We start from the raw sequence: 22822 nt of genomic DNA, 5'->3' as shown, positions 1-22822 counted from the left end.
ACCCAGCATAACTCCATCAGAAGATACAGAGGACAGCGAGGAGAATCGCTAGCGACGCTATCACCCAGCATAACTCCATCAGACGATACAGAGGACAGCGAGGAGAATCGCTAGCGTCGCAGATCACCCAGCATAACTCCATCAGACGATACAGAGGACAGCGAGGAGAATCGCTAGCGACGCTATCACCCAGCATAACTCCATCAGACGATACAGAGGACAGCGAGGAGCATCGCTAGCGACGCTATCACCCAGCATAACTCCATCAGACGATACAGACGTCAGCGAGGAGAATCGCTAGCGACGCTATCACCCAGCATAACTCCATCAGACGATACAGAGTACAGCGAGGAGCATCGCTAGCGACGCTATCACCCAGCATAACTCCATCAGACGATACAGAGTACAGCGAGGAGAATCGCTAGCGACGCTATCACCCAGCATAACTCCATCAGACGATACAGAGGACAGCGAGGAGCATCGCTAGCGACGCTATCACCCAGCATAACTCCATCAGACGATACAGAGTACAGCGAGGAGCATCGCTAGCGACGCTATCACCCAGCATAACTCCATCAGACGATACAGAGTACAGCGAGGAGAATCGCTAGCGACGCTATCACCCAGCATAACTCCATCAGACGATACAGACGACAGCGAGGAGAATCGCTAGCGACGCTATCACCCAGCATAACTCCATCAGACGATACAGAGGACAGCGAGGAGCATCGCTAGCGACGCTATCACCCAGCATAACTCCATCAGACGATAAAGAGTACAGCGAGGAGCATCGCTAGCGACGCTATCACCCAGCATAACTCCATCAGACGATACAGACGACAGCGAGGAGAATCGCTAGCGACGCTATCACCCAGCATAACTCCATCAGACGATACAGACGACAGCGAGGAGAATCGCTAGCGACGCTATCACCCAGCATAACTCCATCAGACGATACAGAGGACAGCGAGGAGCATCGCTAGCGACGCTATCACCCAGCATAACTCCATCAGACGATACAGAGGATAGCGAGGAGCATCGCTAGCGACGCTATCACCCAGCATAACTCCATCAGAAGATACAGAGGACAGCGAGGAGAATCGCTAGCGACGCTATCACTCAGCATAACTCCATCAGACGATACAGAGGACAGCGAGGAGAATCGCTAGCGACGCTATCACCCAGCATAACTCCATCAGACGATACAGAGTACAGCGAGGAGCATCGCTAGCGACGCTATCACCCAGCATAACTCCATCAGACGATACAGACGACAGCGAGGAGAATCGCTAGCGACGCTATCACCCAGCATAACTCCATCAGACGATACAGACGACAGCGAGGAGAATCGCTAGCGACGCTATCACCCAGCATAACTCCATCAGACGATACAGAGGACAGCGAGGAGCATCGCTAGCGACGCTATCACCCAGCATAACTCCATCAGACGATACAGAGGATAGCGAGGAGCATCGCTAGCGACGCTATCACCCAGCATAACTCCATCAGACGATACAGAGGACAGCGAGGAGAATCGCTAGCGTCGCAGATCACCCAGCATAACTCCATCAGACGATACAGAGGACAGCGAGGAGAATCGCTAGCGACGCTATCACCCAGCATAACTCCATCAGTCGATACAGAGGACAGCGAGGAGAATCGCTAGCGACGCTATCACCCAGCATAACTCCATCAGACGATACAGAGGACAGCGAGGAGCATCGCTAGCGACGCTATCACCCAGCATAACTCCATCAGACGATACAGAGGACAGCGAGGAGAATCGCTAGCGTCGCAGATCACCCAGCGTAACTCCATCAGATGATACAGAGGACAGCGAGGAGCATCGCTAGCGACGCTATCACCCAGCATAACTCCATCAGACGATACAGAGTACAGCGAGGAGCATCGCTAGCGACGCTATCACCCAGCATAACTCCATCAGACGATACAGACGACAGCGAGGAGAATCGCTAGCGACGCTATCACCCAGCATAACTCCATCAGACGATACAGACGACAGCGAGGAGAATCGCTAGCGACGCTATCACCCAGCATAACTCCATCAGACGATACAGAGGACAGCGAGGAGCATCGCTAGCGACGCTATCACCCAGCATAACTCCATCAGACGATACAGGGGATAGCGAGGAGCATCGCTAGCGACGCTATCACCCAGCATAACTCCATCAGACGATACAGAGGACAGCGAGGAGAATCGCTAGCGACGCTATCACCCAGCATAACTCCATCAGACGATACAGAGGACAGCGAGGAGAATCGCTAGCGTCGCAGATCACCCAGCATAACTCCATCAGACGATACAGAGGACAGCGAGGAGCATCGCTAGCGATGCTATCACCCAGCATAACTCCATCAGACGATACAGAGGACAGCGAGGAGCATCGCTAGCGACGCTATCACCCAGCATAACTCCATCAGACGATACAGAGGACAGCGAGGAGCATCGCTAGCTACGCTATCACCCAGCATAACTCCATCAGACGATACAGAGGACAGCGAGGAGAATCGCTAGCGATGCTATAACTCAGCATAACTCCATCAGACGATACAGAGGACAGCGAGGAGAATCGCTAGCGACGCTATCACCCAGCATAACTCCATCAGACGATACAGAGGACAGCGAGGAGAATCGCTAGCGACGCTATCACCCAGCATAACTCCATCAGACGATACAGAGGACAGTGAGGAGCATCGCTAGCGACGCTATCACCCAGCATAACTCCATCAGACGATACAGAGGACAGCGAGGAGCATCGCTAGCGACGCTATCACCCAGCATAACTCCATCAGACGATACAGAGGATAGCGAGGAGCATCGCTAGCGACGCTATCACCCAGCATAACTCCATCAGACGATACAGAGGACAGCGAGGAGCATCGCTAGCGACGCTATCACCCAGCATAACTCCATCAGACGATACAGAGGACAGCGAGGAGAATCGCTAGCGACGCTATCACCCAGCATAACTCCATCAGACGATACAGAGGACAGCGAGGAGAATCGCTAGCGATGCTATAACTCAGCATAACTCCATCAGACGATACAGAGGACAGCGAGGAGAATCGCTAGCGACGCTATCACCCAGCATAACTCCATCAGACGATACAGAGGACAGCGAGGAGAATCGCTAGCGACGCTATAACTCAGCATAACTCCATCAGACGATACAGAGGACAGCGAGGAGAATCGCTAGCGACGCTATCACCCAGCATAACTCCATCAGACGATACAGAGGACAGCGAGGAGAATCGCTAGCGACGCTATCACCCAGCATAACTCCATCAGACGATACAGAGGACAGCGAGGAGCATCGCTAGCGACGCTATCACCCAGCATAACTCCATCAGACGATACAGAGGACAGCGAGGAGCATCGCTAGCGACGCTATCACCCAGCATAACTCCATCAGACGATACAGAGGACAGCGAGGAGCATCGCTAGCGACGCTATCACCCAGCATAACTCCATCAGACGATACAGAGTACAGCGAGGAGCATCGCTAGCGACGCTATCACCCAGCAAAACTCCATCAGACGATACAGAGGAAAGCGAGGAGCATCGCTAGCGACGCTATCACCCAGCATAACTCCATCAGACGATACAGAGTACAGCGAGGAGCATCGCTAGCGACGCTATCACCCAGCATAACTCCATCAGACGATACAGAGTACAGCGAGGAGCATCGCTAGCGACGCTATCACCCAGCAAAACTCCATCAGACGATACAGAGTACAGCGAGGAGCATCGCTAGCGACGCTATCACCCAGCATAACTCCATCAGACGATACAGAGTACAGCGAGGAGCATCGCTAGCGACGCTATCACCCAGCATAACTCCATCAGACGATACAGAGGACAGCGAGGAGAATCGCTAGCGACGCTATCACCCAGCATAACTCCATCAGACGATACAGAGTACAGCGAGGAGAATCGCTAGCGACGCTATCACCCAGCATAACTCCATCAGACGATACAGAGTACAGCGAGGAGCATCGCTAGCGACGCTATCACCCAGCATAACTCCATCAGACGATACAGAGGACAGCGAGGAGAATCGCTAGCGACGCTATCACCCAGCATAACTCCATCAGACGATACAGAGTACAGCGAGGAGCATCGCTAGCGACGCTATCACCCAGCATAACTCCATCAGACGATACAGACGACAGCGAGGAGAATCGCTAGCGACGCTATCACCCAGCATAACTCCATCAGACGATACAGAGGACAGCGAGGAGAATCGCTAGCGACGCTATCACCCAGCATAACTCCATCAGACGATACAGAGGACAGCGAGGAGAATCGCTAGCGACGCTATCACCCAGCTTAACTCCATCTAGCAGACGATACAGTCTCGTACTAACAGACTGAGAAGAAGCCTCTGTAACTCCTATATTATAATTGTGTTAAGAATTTAAATATGTTGTCTCGATTTGATGTGTCTTGACTATATTTTATGTGTATATATATCATTGGACTTATTCATTGAAATTTGTTGTTCTTTGACATTTTAATGTTATGTTTGTCAATTTAATGTTTGTTGGAATTGTTTTTATATGCTGCAAACTGGATTGTGTCACAGAGAATTCTGTTGTCAATGATAATTGGCGGCAGTGGCTCAGTGGTTCATGTAGGTTGTCTACAAACCGAAAGGTTGGTTGTTCGATCCCCGGTTCCACCTGACCAAGTGTCACCTAACCCCAGCTGCTCCCGACGAGCTGGATGGCGCCTTGCATGGCTGACACCGCCGTCGGTGAATGAATGGGTGAATGTGAGGCAACATATAAAGCACTTTGGTGGCCATTGGGTCTGTGAAAGCGCTATATAAATGCAGTCCATTTACCATAATAAAGAAGTCCAAGTCATACAGGCACTGAATTAAACAGGACATGAAGTACTCAATGAAACATCTTCCTGTTGCTGTCTGTTTATTTGGAAAATTCCGACAAATATATCTATAATCAACTTGATCTGCAATAAAGACAGAAGACCCTGTGTAAGAGTCGCTGCGGGACGCAGAAGTGCACGACTTCAACAATGTTAACATTCAAACATTAAAGGTAAGATTTAAAAAAGAGAGAAATTAATACTTTTATTCAGCAAGGATGCATTAAATTGATCAAAAATGACAATGAAGACATTTATAATGTTACAAAAGATTTATATTTAATAAATTTAACAAATAATTTTAATGAATGAAAATAATGTTCACTGAACTTTCATCATATTATAGTGATTTCTGAAGGATCATGTGGCACTGAAGACTGGAGTAATGATGCTGAAAATTCAGCTTTTGATCACAGGAATAAATTACACTTTACTATATATTCACATAGAAAACAGTTATTTAAAAGTATTTAAAAATTGCTAACAATTTTTGAAACTATGGCTCGTTTTCTTAAAACTAAAGCCACACAACACACAGCTTAAGATGCAAAACATCACACATCTCTTGCAAAAGAAAACAATTAATTTTAACTCTTCTAAAAATTTTGTTTTTTACGTAGTAACTTTACACATAAACAATGTTTCATCACGGTTATAATATTATCATCAAACTTCTACTTTTACGATTCCAGCAGCATACAACCTTTACAAAACTACTAAGTTTTCAAAAATCTGCGGTGCACGACCTTTGTTTTGTAGGACGACCTTTTCTCAATCATTGAAACTGTAAAATAGCAATTCACGCATAGAGTCACACATATATATATATATATATATATGTATATATATATATATATAAAGCAACAGAAAGGTTTGTTCTGAACCAGAATATACATGTTATAAACACTAGAATGTGTTTTACTCATTTTGACACCCAGATACTTCATTTGTGTAGGCCTACAAATAAATGAAAATGAATGAAGATACAGACGTTTTGTTTTAGACCTCTACACTTGTTTTGCTTCAACAAAATATGTCATTTTAAATATCATATAAAAATGTTTTCCTTTTTAGTAAATACAGGTCAATGACCTTTCATCATAATTTATGTATTTCTTTCACTAGTAAAACACACAGAGGAGATCTGGCATGAGAGGACCCAGAATCAAACCTTATTAAACACACATTGTTCAAGACCAGAGTTAAACACTTATTATAACACTGACATGAAGCACAATGAAACGCAGGTTCTGGACAAATGCGCTGTTTTTATTATCAGAAATCTCTTTGAATAATCAAGCTGTGTATGTATGAAAAATCCATTATTTTCACACTGGAACAGATTCTCCAAGCGTTCTCGACGTCACGTGTGAAGTGTGTCATATTTATCGGCGTGGAACGACAATAAAAACAGGAGGTTTTCCTTTAAACGCTTTAAAATATAAACTGAAGGTCAGGCCGTATTTACACACACTCATTCAGCGATTGTGGCTTTGACGTCATGCTCGCTCTCACGGTAACGCGCGCGCGCGCCCTCTAGCGGGCGTCATCGCGCCCCGTGACGTCACTTCAGCACCGTAGAGGAGAACAGCTCCTTCCGCTCGACTAATGGACCCGAATCCGTGATCGCGCAAACCAGCCGATGGAGCTCGAACCGGACCGGGCCAGAACACCACACACACCACGCCGAGCCTAGAGAACAGCACGCGCGTGCGGGGATCGAGGACAGAGACGCGTTTACCGCGGAACATCAGATCAGATCCACCCGTCACTGACAACAGCATCCATCCTCCAGAGACACGGTACTGCTCACCATCTACACACACACACACGCGACGCGACGCGAGCCTCTCCGCGCGGCACAGCCTGTACACGCCAGCGGGAGAGATGAGATGAGATGAGATCAGTATGTGTTCGTGCAGTGTGTGTGTGTGTGTGTGTGCATCGTCTCCTCACTCATTGCGGTACTTCGCGCGGCTGGACGCGTTCGCGCGCGCCATTGACGCCAATGACATCACATCTCAACAAATGCGTCCATTTACTGCCTTTCATCAGCGCGTTCTCGTCGCGTGCGTTTGTGCGCTGTTTTTGCCTGTACACCGCAATGGTGTTTACACGACACGCGCGAGAAATCGCGTCGTTCAGGAGCGCACGCGTGCGTTTGTTATGCAATTTTGCCATATTGTGCAGAGAGCGGCGTGACGCGCGCGCAAGCGTCGAGCAGAAGCGCCGTGATTTCTGTACAGCACGTCAATATTCATCATATATTTCATGCAGATGCGTGTATAGATTCGAGGATGTTTTTACTCCACTATTGCAGTTTGTGTTGAGTAATAACATAATTGTTTATTAATATTTAAAGAATAAGTGTATATTTAGGTGCTATGACTGGTCACCATTCATTTGAAACTGTTCAGCAGTTCCTATAATTAGAAGTGTGACAGAATTAAGTGATTAATATAAGTCTATAACAATCTTATTGTACAATTGGAGAATGCATGTGGTTTAAAATTATTTTAGCTTAATATTTGAAACCTGCATGTCAACCACCAACTTAAATATGTAGAAACATTTATCTAGTCCATGTTAACAAAAAGCTGGGGAGCAATAAAATATTGTAAATGTAATAAAATCTGCGACTAGAAACACCTCAAGACCTCAACAATATATATACACACCTATTAAAAGGTTTAGTTAACTAAAACTAAAAACATAAAAATGCAGTACTTGAAATAAAATCATTGCTGAATGTAATTTTACTTCAGCTAGATGGCAATGCAACATTTCTAGATATTAGATATGTTATTAGTACTCTATATAGTGCTATTAGATAAGTACTATATTAAAAATGCATATAGCCATATTTTATAAAGATTTTAATAAAAATGACAAAACAACAAAATGACCAAAACATAAAATATGACCAAACGCTGATAGTCTGTGGATGTGCAGATGAATCTATCATGTTTCTGTGTGTTTGAACTCTTGCTCAGATTCTTCAAGAAGAAGTTCAGTTTTCACCAGGTTAACTACAGCACTACAGAAATAAGAAGCTCTTGCTCTTTTAAAGGAGTCGTTCACTTCAGAATTAACTTTTCCTGATAATTTACTCTCCCCCATGTCATCCAAGATGTTCATGTCTTTCTTTCTTCAGTGGAAAAGAAATTAAGGTTTTTGAGGAAAACACTCCAGGATTTTCTCCATATAGTGACTTCAATGGAGTCCAACGGGTTCAAAACCGCTTCAAAGTCTCGACACGATCCAGCCGAGGAATAAGAGTCTGATCTAGACAAACCAGTGCACATTTATAACTAAATAAACATTTATATACTTTTAACCACTAATGCTCATCTTGCACTAGCTGTGATGCGACACATTACGTGATCACGCTGAAATGTCTGTTCGCATGTTCTGGGTTTTCTCCTCCAACTTCAAAATCGTTCACGTTGTTCTTTTACCTTTCATTTATTTATTTTTTCTGCACGTTCGCTTCATAAACACTGGGTCGGTTCTTACGCCTACATCATGCGTGACCTTTCAGCGTGATTACATAATGTGTGTCGAATCACAGTTCGTGCAAGAACAGCATTAGTGGTTAAAGTATATAAATGTTTATTTTGTTATAAATGTGCGCTGGTTTGTCTAGATCAGACTCTTATTCCTCGGCTGGATCGTGTCGAGACTTTGAAGCTGCACTGAAACTCACATTTGGACCTTCGGCCCGTTGGACTCCATTGAAGTCACTATATGGAGAAAATCCTGGAGTGTTTTCCTCAAAAACCTTAATTTCTTTTCCACTGAAGAAAGAAAGACATGAACATCTTGGATGACGTGGGGGAGAGTAAATTATCAGGAAATGTTAATTCTGAAGTGAACTACTCCTTTAAGGGCCTTGCAACATGTTGAAGTATATCTTGGTTCTAGTTGCACAACTCATTCTTGTTTATACTGATCATAACCCTCTTGTTTTCCTTCTCTGCATATGTGACACAAATCATCGTCTTATGCGATGGTCACTTATCTGTCAGTTTCAATTTGGAGATTATGCATTAAAAAGAAACAGTAAAAAAAAAAAAACATATATAAATATAGTCTTGTGGCTCTTGTTTAGTCTTATGGGTGGGGGTGTTACAACCTCAGCTGTTATTGTGTTTAATTTTTAGATAGTATTTTGGGTGCATATTTGTATATACTTTGTACATTTTTTAATCATTGGTTTAATGGGTTGTAGGGGTCTGATGCCATTCATTTTTGTTGTTATTTTATTTGTCTCTAAAGCACTGGGTAGGTAGGGAAGATAATTTAGTATTTTCTTTTTCTGTTCTTTTGATGAGGTTAAGTAGAGGCAGGTTTAAGTTGGGGTTTGTTTATTGTTTTGACCTTGTCGGAACCTGAAGTTTTCCCAATTGATTTTTCTTCTTTTCATCATTGTAACAAATCACTGCAAGCTTAGTCTATGTCTAACGGTCCTTGTTTGCACTCTGAGACTGAAATTTTCTTATGCGTTTTTATGTATTTGTCATCCTAAAAATTCTTCACGCAAACAAAAAATCTTGTATATTAATTAATCCATTACGAAAAAATTCGCAATACAATACAAAATGGAGTCAGGCACTGAGGATGATTTAGTTGTCCTCTCTCTTCTTAAAAAGGGAAAAGGAAAGAGGAAATATTGGTCCATCATCCAATCCTGAGATTGCGTAGAGAGGCAGGAGAGTTCACTGCGGGATTATCCCGAGAGATTCAAAGTTCACTTCAGGATGTCAGCGGCTCAGTTTGATGTTTTGCTAGTGATACTGGAGCCACATATTAAAAAGAAGACCACCAACTTCCCTGAACCAATTGATCTTTAACAGTTCTGGATTTTGGAGTTTGCGTGTACGGTGGCTCTGAATTGTCAAAACACCCCTCAAAAGGCTTGCTACGGATGAGAAAACGCAGAAAATTGAACCCGATCGGAATTTTTTTTATGACGGACGAAAGTTTCGGAGGCAGTGTGTAAACATGATTGACACAACCTGTGTTACGTGTTAGCAGAGACTAAGAGAGGTTTGAATCCAGTTGCAGCAGTATTTATTGAAAACAAAAACAAAGATAATCCTGGACCAGGAACAGGAGCAGGAGCAGGAATGTGAAGCATTATTAAGAGAGCAGGAACACAACAGCTTCACACAACATGTAAAGACAACAATCGACAAACCAAGACTGAAACACTGGGGAATATATAGACAGGATGACAAGAGGTTAACAAGGCACACCTGAAACTGATTTATCACTATGGTGATAAACAAGACAAAGGCAAACATGAACTACACAGAAAAGGGGAAGTAATCATATAAGGAGAACAGAAAATACATTTCAAAATAAGAATCCACAACAAGGAACCATGATACAGGGATCGTGACAACGTGAGGTCGTATATCATTTTTAACTCGCAAAAATTTCGGACGAGAATTTCGGACTTAAGGTGCAAGGACCTGAAGAATCTAAGAAAAAGTGGGGGCTCGTCCGGGATCGCACCCAAAGCTAGACTCTTACCCCTAGACCAACACAAACTCATCTTTTCAGAGACTTATTCTGCATTTCTGATGAATGCAGATTACTATGCTACAATTCATACAGTTTTTTTGTCCATTGCGAAGAGCTCACTTTTTACTCAATATATTGTTAATTGCGGCTGTGTGAAAATGAATAGGGTAAAGCAGCAGTAGTTAACAAGCTCAAGCGTTGTGTTCTGCTTTACACACTCAGTATTTGGCGATCATCTGCAGCAACTCTTGCTGATGATGACCTGCTGTTGATTACCTCTTTTCTTATGAATGAGAAGAATACTGTGTCGGACAGGTCGACTCACTGGCCAGTGTTTGGACATTAGCAGTATCAGCTGAGCCCTGCTGGATTATTAGCTCAGTCCCATAATCCAGTGTTTCTCAATACTGAAGCACCCCTGATTTACATCATCAGCTTGTAGAGGCTCCGGGACATGGTGCCCAATCTCAACAGTGTTTTTGCACCCTTGAAGGGCACTATGGGTTAAGGGTCACTGTACACCCGGTCATGAAGTGTCCATGTGATGGTCACTTCAAGTGATGGCGAGTCCTCATTTAAAGGAGTAGTTCATTTCAGAATTAAAATCTTCTGATAATTTACTCTCCCCCACAATGTTCAAGATGTTCATGTCTTTCTTTCTTTGTGAAAAAGAAATTAAGGTTTTTGTGGAAAAAATTCCAGGATTTTTCTCCAACGGGTCGAAGGTCCAAATGTGAGTTTCAGTGCAGCTTCAAAGTCTCGACACGATCCAGCCGAGGAATAAGAGTCTGATCTAGACAAACCAGCGCACATTTATAACTAAATAAACATTTATATACTTTTAACCACAAATGCTGGTCTTGCACGTCCACGACTTCATGCATTACGTAATCATGTTGGAAAGGTCAGGCTGAAAATGTAGAGTAGAGTGAAAAACTCTCATTTCATTTTCTCCTCCAACTTCAAAATTGTCCGACATCGTTGTTTACCTTTTATTTATTTATTTTTGTAAATACCGTTTGAGTTAGTTTTTGCACGTTGGCTTTGTAAACAGTGGGTCTGTTCTTACACCTACGTCACGCTTGACCTTTCAGCGTGATTACGTAATGTGTGTCGCATCACAGCTAGTGCAAGACCAGCATTAGTGGTTAAAAAATATATAAATGTTTATTTTGTTTAGAAAATGACCGATGGTTTGGCTTGATAAGACTCTTATTCCTCGGCTGGGAGTAAATTATCAGGACATTTCTGAAAAAATTCTGAATTGACCTAATCCTTTAAAGCTTGATGGCTTGATGTTTAAGTTCATATATAAGTTTACGTAGCATACGTTTGAATATATTACACACTGTATCATCACATATAGTTATGTTTGATGTGGTTCATGTGTAGGAAATGTGTTTAAGTGGATATATTTGCTCACTGTGACAACCTGCAAAATGTAACAGCCAATTGTCACGAAACTGCTCCGAGACACGAAGGTGGAGAATCCAAATGCAGTTTTATTAAGGGGTAATCCAAAACAGGCAAGGTCAAACACAGGCAGGCAGTCCGTACAAACAAACACACAAAGCAGGCAGGGGTCAGAGGCAAAAGAGTAATCCAAAACAGGCAAGAAATCCAAAAAGACCAAGAGACAAGAAAACGGGGAGAATGCTCAGAATTGCAGTGTGACACTAAAACAAGACTTCGCGGTGAGTGAATTAATGAACCTGGTATAAATAGACAGACTAACAGGATGAGACACAGGTGAATGCAATCAGTGAATGAGGTACAGGTGAATGTGATCAGTGATGGTAAGTCCGGGCAGTGAGTTATGGGAAATGTAGTTTGTGAGTGATAATAGTCTTATCTGGAGTGCCCTCTGGTGGCTCTCAAGGGCACTCCAGCTGGTGACCGTTACACCAATAATATGAGATCCCAGTTATACTTTATTTCGATGGTCTACTTTAGATATTCTACTAACTATAAGTAACTACGTGTCAACTAGCAGTCATTAGAGTATTAGTAGACTGCTTAATAATGTCACTTTATTTTGATGCTCCCAACAGACAACTACGTTTCAACTTATTCTACCATGTCTACTAATGACTACTAGTTGACATGTAGTTGCAAAGTTACTCATAGTTAGTAGAATATTTACGTGGACTATCGAAATAAAGTGTAACCGAGACTGTTATTGTAAGAACTGCTGATGGATCAATGGACGGCACATGATATGATTTCTTGTGAAGTTGGCGCTGTCTTTAATCGCTCCCTTCGCCAAACAGCCCCAATGTGAGACACAAGTGTCCTGCTCACTCCAGAGTCCCCGCTTCAAGGGCTCTGGCCTCCGGAGCGATGGAGACACATCCGAAGTGCAGTGCTGAGGCGCTCCAGGACCTGATAATTGGATTTTCTCTGTAGAGCTGCAGGAAAACCCAAAGAGTCAAATGATAATTTAGAGAGTGCTTTTGTTGTGCTGGCCTCATCTTGGTATTTTTAGGCCCCATCCACACTACTACGTTTTAGTTTAGAAACGGAGACCTTTTGCTACGTTTGCTCCTCCCGTCCAGACTAAAATGGCAAAAACGAAGACCTAAAACGGAGAAGTTTAGAAACGCTGCCGACCCCGTTTTGCGTTTTAAATCTCCGGAGGGCGTTTTAGTGTACACGGGTCAAAACGGAGGACTTTAGAAACGATGACGCAGAGGCTCACGCTCGGCTCTCTGATTGGGTGTCATACAACGGAAGAAAATATTCAACAACAGCCTGGACTACCAGTTACGCTAGTGCAAGTAAATTCTGAATTTTACAATGCTATAACTGCCTACATGCTCCGCAGGCAAGCTATTATTCCAGCGATCTGTGACAGTTCCCGTGTGCAGCGGCGGTATCGACCGTACATGGAGCGTCGGTTTTGGGTTAAGCCGGGAAGAACCAGCGCATGGTGGTTGTGGTTCCTGAGGAATGGTGTGAAAACTTTCGAATGTCCAGATCGGCACTTATCAATCTCAGCGAAATCTGAGGAATAGTCAATCTGATTCCTGGCACGCGCACGCCCAGTGTAGGTGAATGGTCACGTGATCCACGTTTTCAGTCGTTTTAATGTGGACGGAGATCAATTCTAATACGCAGCTAAAACGCTGGTGTGGACAGAGATCGTATTCGTTTTAATTCTCCGTTTCTAAAATAAAATGCAGTAGTGTGGATGGGGCCTTATTCCACTATTCTGCATGTGCAGTGGGATATTTAAGTGCACAAAAAGGTATTTCACATGCTTGGTTTGGTTTGTAAACCAAATATTTTTTTTCACGAAGAATCATTTATTTTGAACAAATAAAAATTTAGTGCACGTTGCCCAGGTTTATCAATCCGAAGTGATAATGATTCATCTGAAGACAACTACACACAAGCTGTTTTTCTCTTCACAAGATTAATGAAAATCAAGGAAGTAAAAATCATTAATTTTCTCTGTAGTTCTTTCCCTCATTAAATCCGTTAAGTTCACATTCTTATATCTCTTTATTTTGTGCTTCAATTAAAAGTTTGTAATGTGATTCACTAGCTGGTTTGGTTCATGGCTAATATCTCTTAAACAAAGAGGGCTTTTTAAAAATTCCAATGGAAAATAATTATTAGGAAAAATACTTCCAGAACTGGAAAGTGCTGTTGCACTCTATAGCTTTATGATTGGTGATCAGCTCAGCCAATCAGCCTGTTTCTATGAAGTCACAGAGATGCATTGTATCAAAATTAGGGGTGTAACGATACATGTATCGTTCCAGACATCTGTTTATATTATCCCAACATGTCTGACCTCATGCAGAATAAAAAAGCTTTTATTATTAAAGCGACAGAGTTCTTCACTGTCAGTAATATGATGGTTTCAGACAAACCGGTTGGAATGATTGAGTTAATTTACTATTCTCTTTCTTTTTTATTCTTTCCAAATTATTGTGACTTTGTCATTTAAAAGTAATCTCTAAATAGTTGCTTGTTTATAAGTGAAGCTCACTTGGATTTTTTGTAGTTGAACTTGAATTGGAATATTAGTTATGGTAAAGTTATGGTGCTTTGGCAGCCAGTCTGAAAGCAGTTTCTCAGGATGTTCCTACATACACGATACACATACAACCTACATGGGCTGTCAAATAAAAATGTGAATTTCGAATATTCGTCGAATTAAAAAACAAAAAAACCCTACACATTCAAATGCAAAAAACGTGCATTCAAATATTTGGTGTGTCAAGAGGCGCGGGAGACATGATGATGGCGTAACTGGCGCGGTTTGTGTTTGTTAGCTTATCCAGTACAGCAGCTACGGCTGCGTTGTTCATTTGAAAAGTGGCGGAAAAGGGCTCTTCCTGCTGACGAAAACCCACTCAGCTGGAGGCAAAAATCATGCAAAGACACACTTGACCAAACCTGCACATCGGTCAGATCTGAGTGTGTGTTTCATCAGCTGGAAACACTGTCAACAGAAAGCGCTCAGCACTCGCTCAGATCAAGTTGAGTGTCTGGTGTTTTTGACAAACAATATGTAGATGTAGTGAGTAGAAGTGGATTGTTTCTGAATGGCAGTTTGCTATTTAATGTTCATGTAGTTAATTACACGTCTGTTGAAGTCTGTTTTCTCAGGTTACTGATGCACAAACACAGTTTTATGCACTATTGAAACCTAATTTTCCTTACATGCATAGTAAGGAAATTATATTTTATTTAAGGAAATTGTTTGAAAAGTTAATGCACTTTAAATAGTGAAGTCATTTCATTTCAATGAAAGATACAATGCTTGATTTGGTTTATATTTGCTTATTGTACTTGCTTGCGCCCTCTTGTGGGCAATACAGTACTTTTTTCCCTCTAACATTAATTGCCTTCAGAATGTAAATATAATTCGAATTTTTGTAATATTTAAGAAAGAAATTCAAATTTAAATTTTCAGCCATTTTTTGACAGCCCCAGTTACTACATACTGGTACAGGAAGGTCCTTGTGTAGTTGCTATTGCTACACATTGATAGTGACACATGTGATATAATCCACCATAATCCACATTTCTAATATGCGATTGTATTTGATTGCCTTTCCTAGTAAGCAGTAAGTAAGCTCTTTCTCGGGTCTTAAGCCTTGCTTTGTGATTCCCCTCTCCAGGTGTGTTGACGAGCAGCGGTGCTCCGGAGTGAGTGGTGAGGGCAACTTTCCTGAAGGGTGGGTAACTCGCGGGCCACCCTCGCCCCTTCTGCCCCCTCTGCCCCTTCTGCCCCCATGGCTTGTGTCCATGAGCAACATGCCCCTTCCCCCTCCCTCTCCGGGTTCAGCACCCCGCTCTCTGATCCCCCCTTCTGCCGGCCGGACTCAGAGGTGCCAGCGAGCACCCCAGACACCGAACTCACCCCGACCCAATGCGTCCTCCGTAACGTGCTCTCCATCGACCCCGTCGGGGGTGGCAGCGGCACCCACAGCAACAGCCCCACTCTGAGCGACGAGCCCACCAACTTCTCCAACAGCGTGCTGAAGCTGCAGGAGGGCGGAGCCGAGGGCGGGGCCGTGCGCAATCAGTCCGACAGCTTCCGGCTGCAGGCGGGCGGGGGGGGCTTTCTCGAAGGCTTGTTCGGATGCCTGAAGCCAGTGTGGACGATGATCGGGAAAGCCTACTCCACAGAGCACAAGCAGAGCCATGAGGGTGAGTACCACAATCGGAGACAGAAGCAAGAGTCAGGGCCCTATTTTAACAATCTCAGCGCATGGTCTAAAGCGCATGGCGCAAGTGCACTTAGGGCATGTCCGAATCCTCTTTCGCTAGTTCAAAGACTGGAAAAATTGTCGGTGCTCCCGGCGCATGGTCTAAAAGAGTCTCTATTCTCTTAATAAGTAATGGGTGTGTTTTGGGCGTAACGTGCAGTCTCATCTCCCATTCCCTTTAAAAGCCAGTTGCGCTCGCGCCATGGCGAGTTCGCTAGTAACATGACGGAATTTGCAAGCGGAAAGACTGACCGCGTCTCCAGAGAGGAAACGGATCTGCTCTTGCGTGAGGTTAAAGCGTTCAAGCACACCATCTGTGGGACAAGCCGGATTCCACCATATCTTTATTTACACAATTATAATCTTTTACATTGTAATCCTTACTTTTTTTGTATTTGGCTTGTTTGTGTGCTGCTCCCTGTGTGTGTAATAAGCAGAGTTTACGCGCATTGTGGACCCGCCTATAGGCTCATATTACTAATGCACACTTTAAATAACAAAAGAAATATTGCTCCATTCACTTTAGACCCGGTTTCAGTTGGTCAGTGGCTCAGTCTATTTCAGTTCTTCAAAATAGCAACACGCCAACAATGCGCCTGAACACACCTCGTTCTCAGACCAGCAGCCCATGAGCGCACAGATGGGCAGAAATGCATTTGCTATTTAAACAATGTGGCGCAGGACGTGAAAATGAAAACTGCGTCAGGCTAAAACTAGCTAAGAACACTTGTGTCGCACCTAGCGCTGCATTGCACCGGATGTATGATAGGGCCCAGAGTCGTTTCAGGCGGGGATAATGACATGTCTCTTCCAGATTCCTGGGAGGTGCCGTTCGAGGAGATCTCCGAGCTGCAGTGGGTTGGCAGCGGGGCGCAGGGGGCAGTTTTCCTGGGCAAGTTTCATGGTGAGGACGTGGCTGTGAAGAAAGTAAGGGACATCAAGGAGACTGAGATCAAACATCTGCGCAAGCTCAAACACCCCAACATCATTACCTTCAAGTGAGTGAATGCAAACATGCACAACACCATCACCCTCAATTAGAATCAATCATTTAAAGCGTTTTCCCATCTTCATCTGTCTTTAGTGTGTGATGTTGCTGTTTGAGCTTGAAAAAGCTCCAGTTATTCTCAATATTTGAGCCAATTTTGATGAAAAAGCGTCTAGGATGAATTCGAAAAATGTAGAATTTTCGGAAAATAAAAAAAATAAAAAAAATGTCATGGCATAAAATGAATTATGTTATTCTAATGAATCAGAATTTTCAAACGTATTTAGCATAAACGTCAGTGCACAGTTGGTGGCGCAAATTAGCATAGGGACACAAACAGAGCTGATGATTATCAGTGTGATCTTCTAATAACACAGGCGCTGCAAATTAAAAATAACACAGCTTGGCAAAAGATATCTTCGTCCTCTGGCTTTACTAATAATTTAACGTGAGTGGAGAAGATTCTCTGCGGTTTCTCCTCCTACAGCAAATATCGCAGCATGTTAATGGCAGAATGGGTCCAGACATGCTTTTCTAACGGCACAAATACCAGTAAATTGACTAGCGCAAACTTTGGTAAATCACTTTTTTTTCATGATAAAGACTACAATATAATAAACTTAGCGGTCTGACAGGAAAACTACAAAGCATAAGTGAAAAAACTGTCTATGCGTTCATGGCAAATTTTTCACTGGGTGTCTTTAGTAAATCCTGACATTAATTTGTTAACGCCAAAAGAGGGTTTGACAGGCAATCTGACCAATCATAATGCCAATATTATGTTTGTCTGACTAACAAACCAGACAGTAGAGTTAGTAGAGTTAGTAGATTAACTTCGGTGGACTTGAACTTGAAAAATGACGTCTTTCCACAGTTGAAACAACATTCCTTCTGATGTTCATTGATGTTTATTTAATGCTCTAAATTAAATAGAAGGAAGAGATGATTGGTTCAACTAAACCAGACAGCAACATAGTGTCGGCCCAGATCCGGGCCACATCTGGGCCGTGTGGAATCCATGTCTACCAGATGTGGGCCGGATCTGGGCCGACACTATGTTGCTGTACGACCTGTCACCAGACATCAAAGAGACTCAAAACGGTATTTATTGTTTGTATGTATTAAAAAATGACAACATTTGAAAGCTGAGACTGTTTCAGACCTAAATTAACCTGCTCTGTCTTGTTTGTCAGCGTGTTGTCGGTGTCCTCTTTGCTCCTTAATGTGTTTTTCACTGCGAGAGAACAGTGACTAAGTTACATGTGCACCAATCATGTGATAATTTCCAAAAATTTTAATTCTGTCAGTATTTACTCACCCTCATGTTGTTCCAACCCCGTAAGACCTTCGTTCATCTTCGGAACACGGATTAAGATATTTTTGATGAAATCTGAGAGCTGGATCACTCCTCCATAGGCTTCTAAGGGATTGAAACTTGCCAGCCCCGAAAAGTTATTAAAGACATCGTTAAAATAGTCCAAGTGACAACACTGGCTCAATCTTAAGTTTATCAAGCGACGAGAATACTTTTTGTGCGCAAAAACCCCCAAAAATAACAACTTTATTTCAACTCTTTATTTCCTTCTCTGTGGACCTCGAGTCAGTTAGCGTAGTGTGATAGCGTAGAGCTACGTCACACGTAGGCTCACTATTGGCCGACGCTGGTCATGTGTGTGATGCGTGTGACGTACAACACAGAAGCGCTGCGCTGTTACACTAGTGAACTGACTCGAAGCCCACAGAGAAGGAAATGAATAGTTGAAATAAAGTCGTTATTTTTGTTTTTTTGCGCACAAAAAGTATTCTCGTCGCTTGATAAACTTAAGATTGAGCCACTGAAGTTACTTGGACTATTTTAACGATATCTTTAATAACTTTTCGGGGAACGAGTGTCAATCCCTGAAGAAGCCTATGGAGGAGTGATCCAGCTCTCAGATTTAATCAAAAATATCTTAATATGTGTCCCGAAGATGAACGAAGGTCTTACGGGGTTGAACAACATGAGGGAGAGTAATTACTGACAGAGTTTTCATTTTTGGGTGAACTATCCCTTTAAAGACATTAGGGGGCGGGGCTTAGCACAGCTCAACTGAAGTTCTCCTGAGCTGCTGATACTCAGCAAACACTCTCAGCACAGTCAGTTTCTGCAGACGCGTGTTGAAAGCGTGTGTGTGTGTGTGTTTCAGGGGCGTGTGCACGCAGGCCCCGTGTTACTGCATCCTCATGGAGTACTGTGCGCAGGGCCAGCTCTACGAGGTCCTGAGGGCTGGCAGAAAGATCACTCCCTCCCTGCTGGTGGACTGGGCCATGGGCATCGCCGGCGGCATGAACTACCTCCACCTCCACAAGATCATCCACAGAGATCTCAAATCTCCCAAGTATGACCGCCTGACTAGCTTTAGCCTGGTTTGTCCCCTCCTCCCGCACTGATAAATCATCCTCTCTCCCATCAGTATGCTGATCACACACGACGACCTGGTGAAGATCTCAGACTTCGGCACGTCTAAGGAGCTCAGGGACAAGAGCACCAAGATGTCGTTCGCCGGCACCGTGGCCTGGATGGCGCCTGAGGTCATACGCAACGAACCCGTGTCTGAGAAAGTGGACATCTGGTACGATCTTTAGTAGTGATTGGGTCTGGGAGGATTTAACGCAGTTCAATAAAAGTAGTAATAGTAGTAGTGTTTATTTATCCCCGTAGGGAAAGTAGCTTGCAGCAAGCTCACTCAGACATTTAAAAAATTACAGTTGGCATATACAAACAATAATTTAAATCAAATAAATCAAATTTAGTTAGGATAACCAGACCAGCTGACCATCAATCAATACTAGAAGAAAAATTAAAAATCTAATTTTAGTAGAATCTTAATGGGTTAATTCACCCAAAAATTTCAATTCTGTTATCATTTACTCACCCTCATGTCGTTCCAAACCGTGAGACCGTAAGAAACACAAATGAAGAAATTTCAAGTCCCACCATGGACAGCCAATTCAACCAAAACTGACGCTTCAAAAACTTGAATTTAGGCTTTTATTCATACATAAACATTGAACAGTGGACACACATCAGATTTGGTGAATTAATGCTCAAGTTGATGATGACAGAATGGGTCATATTCCTCCTCCAGCGCATTTCTATGCACTGTCTAACTCCAATAGAGTTCAGAGTGTCTGCAAATGCCAATCCAAATGCGTCTCTTTCATTAACTACATGGATATTAAAATAGATAAGGTACAGCATTGTCTCTTTGAGGCTCTCCCGCAGTGACAAGCTGTCGGACCCTGAAGGAAACACTGAAGGAGTGTGTTGTCCACCCTCACTCTTCTGGTGAAACACCACATCGTCTCATAAGATCACAGATGTTAGCATTTCTCTTCGGCTGCTCTGTTTTACTGCACAAGCCTCCCATAGTTTTGTGAAAGGAGAGCTTTTCATGGTTCCTAGAACTATTGGCGTAAGTTCCCGGTGTTTGGCGTGTTCGCCACCGCAGGAACTAGAAACGAATTTTAGTTCTAGGAACTCCTTTTGGAGGAACTAAATTACTCCTACTTCAGAGTCGGTCTAAACCAGCGCTATAGGAACTACAGTGACGTTAGTGTTCGCTGATTGGCCGAACGCACGCAAAACACCAGCACCCGCCATTTAAAAAAGCAGTGTAAACACACCTATTATAGCCTATATATTTACTCCAGAAACTAAGTCTATGAACATGGAAAACAGGGATAGACGGAGCTCTTAACCTTTACTCAGAGGAGAAAATCCAACGCAACTTTGAGGGGAACAAACATGATTATGTATTTCTGCTCAGCAACACTGGATATCTAACACTCGGCACACACTAAAAACTTTTCATTACTGTCTACTTTCTGTGTATAAGTGTGTTCTATCTAATAACGTATTAGACGTGACTGTTAGACAGATCGTAAACTAATGAAGACGGAGAATGTGTGCACTGTGAGCTCAGCCTCAGTCGTTCTCAGTGCCGTCAAAATAAAAGTCCCAACAACAAGCCTGTCTCACGTCACTTCAGAGTTCCTACTGGCGCAACCAGGAAAGTGTTCCCAAGGGAACCAGTAGTTCTCGGGAACCATACTGGAGGCTATTCCTATAACTTAGTTTCTATAACTACCCGGTGCGAAAACCACTTATAATGAGCCTAATTTACAAAGAAAATAGGCGTGCTTGCGTAGAAAAAATAATAATATTGTGCATAAAAGTGTTGAATACAGCAGAGAATGAGGTGATGAATCCATCATATGTGGTGTCGGCAGGTCGTTCGGTGTGGTCCTGTGGGAGATGCTGACCGGTGAGATCCCGTATAAAGACGTGGACTCCTCCGCCATCATATGGGGCGTGGGGAACAACAGTCTTCAGCTCCCTCTTCCTGACAGCTGCCCGGACGGCTTCAAAATCCTGCTCCGACAGTGCTGGTGAGAGAGAGGTTTTCAAAACCCCTTTTATCACAATTTACATAACAAAAAACAATATTACAAACTGCCAAACAACATCATTAATTTAAGACCAATACAAATCTGAAAAGAAGAAAACAACAACTCTTCTTCAACAATTTCACATGGGACCTTTTTTAAACACCATATTACCTCAAAGGATAAAAAAAATCATGCATTAATCTATAATAATGATAATCAATCAAAATCCTAGATTTTACCAATTTTACAAAAATTGCTGCAAACATTTCGCTCAATTTTTTCGGTAACACTTTAGAATACGGTTCCTTCGTTAATGAATAACTACACAAGAACCAATGAGTAACACAATATTAACAATCTAGTAACTATTATTAACTAACAAGAAACTCTGATTAAAGAACTAGTAAGTAATAGCGCACAGATGAAAGTGGTAGTTCACTATTAACTAATCAATAACTACTATTTTTTAATGCTTCCCACAGAACTACTGAAAAAGTTTATTAACAATCTAGTAACTATTATTAACTAACAAGAAACTCTGATTAACGAACTAGTAAGTAATAGCGCACAGATGAAAGTGGTAGTTCACTATTAACTAATCAATAACTACTATTTTTTTAATGCTTCCCAGAGAACTACTGAAAAAGTTTATTAACAATCTAGTAACTACTATTAACTAAAAAGAAACTCTGATTAACGAACTAGTAAGTAATAGCGCACAGATGAAAGTGGTAGTTCACTATTAACTAATCAATAACTACTATTTTTTTAATGCTTCCCAGAGAACTACTGAAAAAGTTTATTAACAATCTAGTAACTACTATTAACTAAAAAGAAACTCTGATTAACGAATTAGGAAGTAATAGTGCACAGATGAAAGTCATACTTCATACTTTTATGGGAATTACTAATTATTTTGATCCGTATTCTAAAGTGAAGATCATGGGAACTAACTAGTAATGACTCAAGTGTTACTACATGATCTAGTCATGATTTGTGCAACCAAACACAAAAGTCATTTCAAGCGTTTGAGATTTTTGGTGAACTTTAGTATACTTTTAGAAAATTTCTTTAGAAGTATAGTAACACTTGAGTCATAACTAGTTAGTTCCCATGATCTTCACTTTAGAATACGGATCCAAATAATTAATAATTCCCATATAAGTTTGTAGTAACACTTGAGTCATTACTAGTTTGTTCCCATGATTCTTACAGTAGTTACTAATGAAAAGCCAA

General features: G+C 42.7%; 1 protein-coding gene across 1 annotated transcript in view; it reads left to right on the top strand.

Moving 5' to 3' along the window:
• The first annotated feature begins 6460 nt into the window (after positions 1–6460).
• map3k12 (mitogen-activated protein kinase kinase kinase 12) overlaps positions 6461–22822 on the top strand; it is a 34166-nt gene continuing 17804 nt past the window's right edge. The window contains exons 1-6 of the mRNA XM_077238378.1: positions 6461–6714; positions 15577–16108; positions 16982–17165; positions 19342–19533; positions 19609–19767; positions 21428–21586. Coding sequence (XP_077094493.1) covers positions 15691–16108; positions 16982–17165; positions 19342–19533; positions 19609–19767; positions 21428–21586 — 1112 coding nt within the window. The 5' untranslated portion in view covers positions 6461–6714; positions 15577–15690. The remainder of the gene's footprint in view (positions 6715–15576; positions 16109–16981; positions 17166–19341; positions 19534–19608; positions 19768–21427; positions 21587–22822) is intronic.

The sequence above is a fragment of the Siphateles boraxobius genome, unplaced genomic scaffold (assembly GCF_051911475.1).
Source record: "Siphateles boraxobius isolate OS27281-9 unplaced genomic scaffold, OSU_SipBor_1 100, whole genome shotgun sequence".
Taxonomy (NCBI): Eukaryota; Metazoa; Chordata; class Actinopteri; order Cypriniformes; family Leuciscidae; genus Siphateles; species Siphateles boraxobius.
The sequence above is the reverse complement of the archived record's forward strand: the minus strand, read 5'-3'. Positions and strand labels throughout refer to the sequence as shown.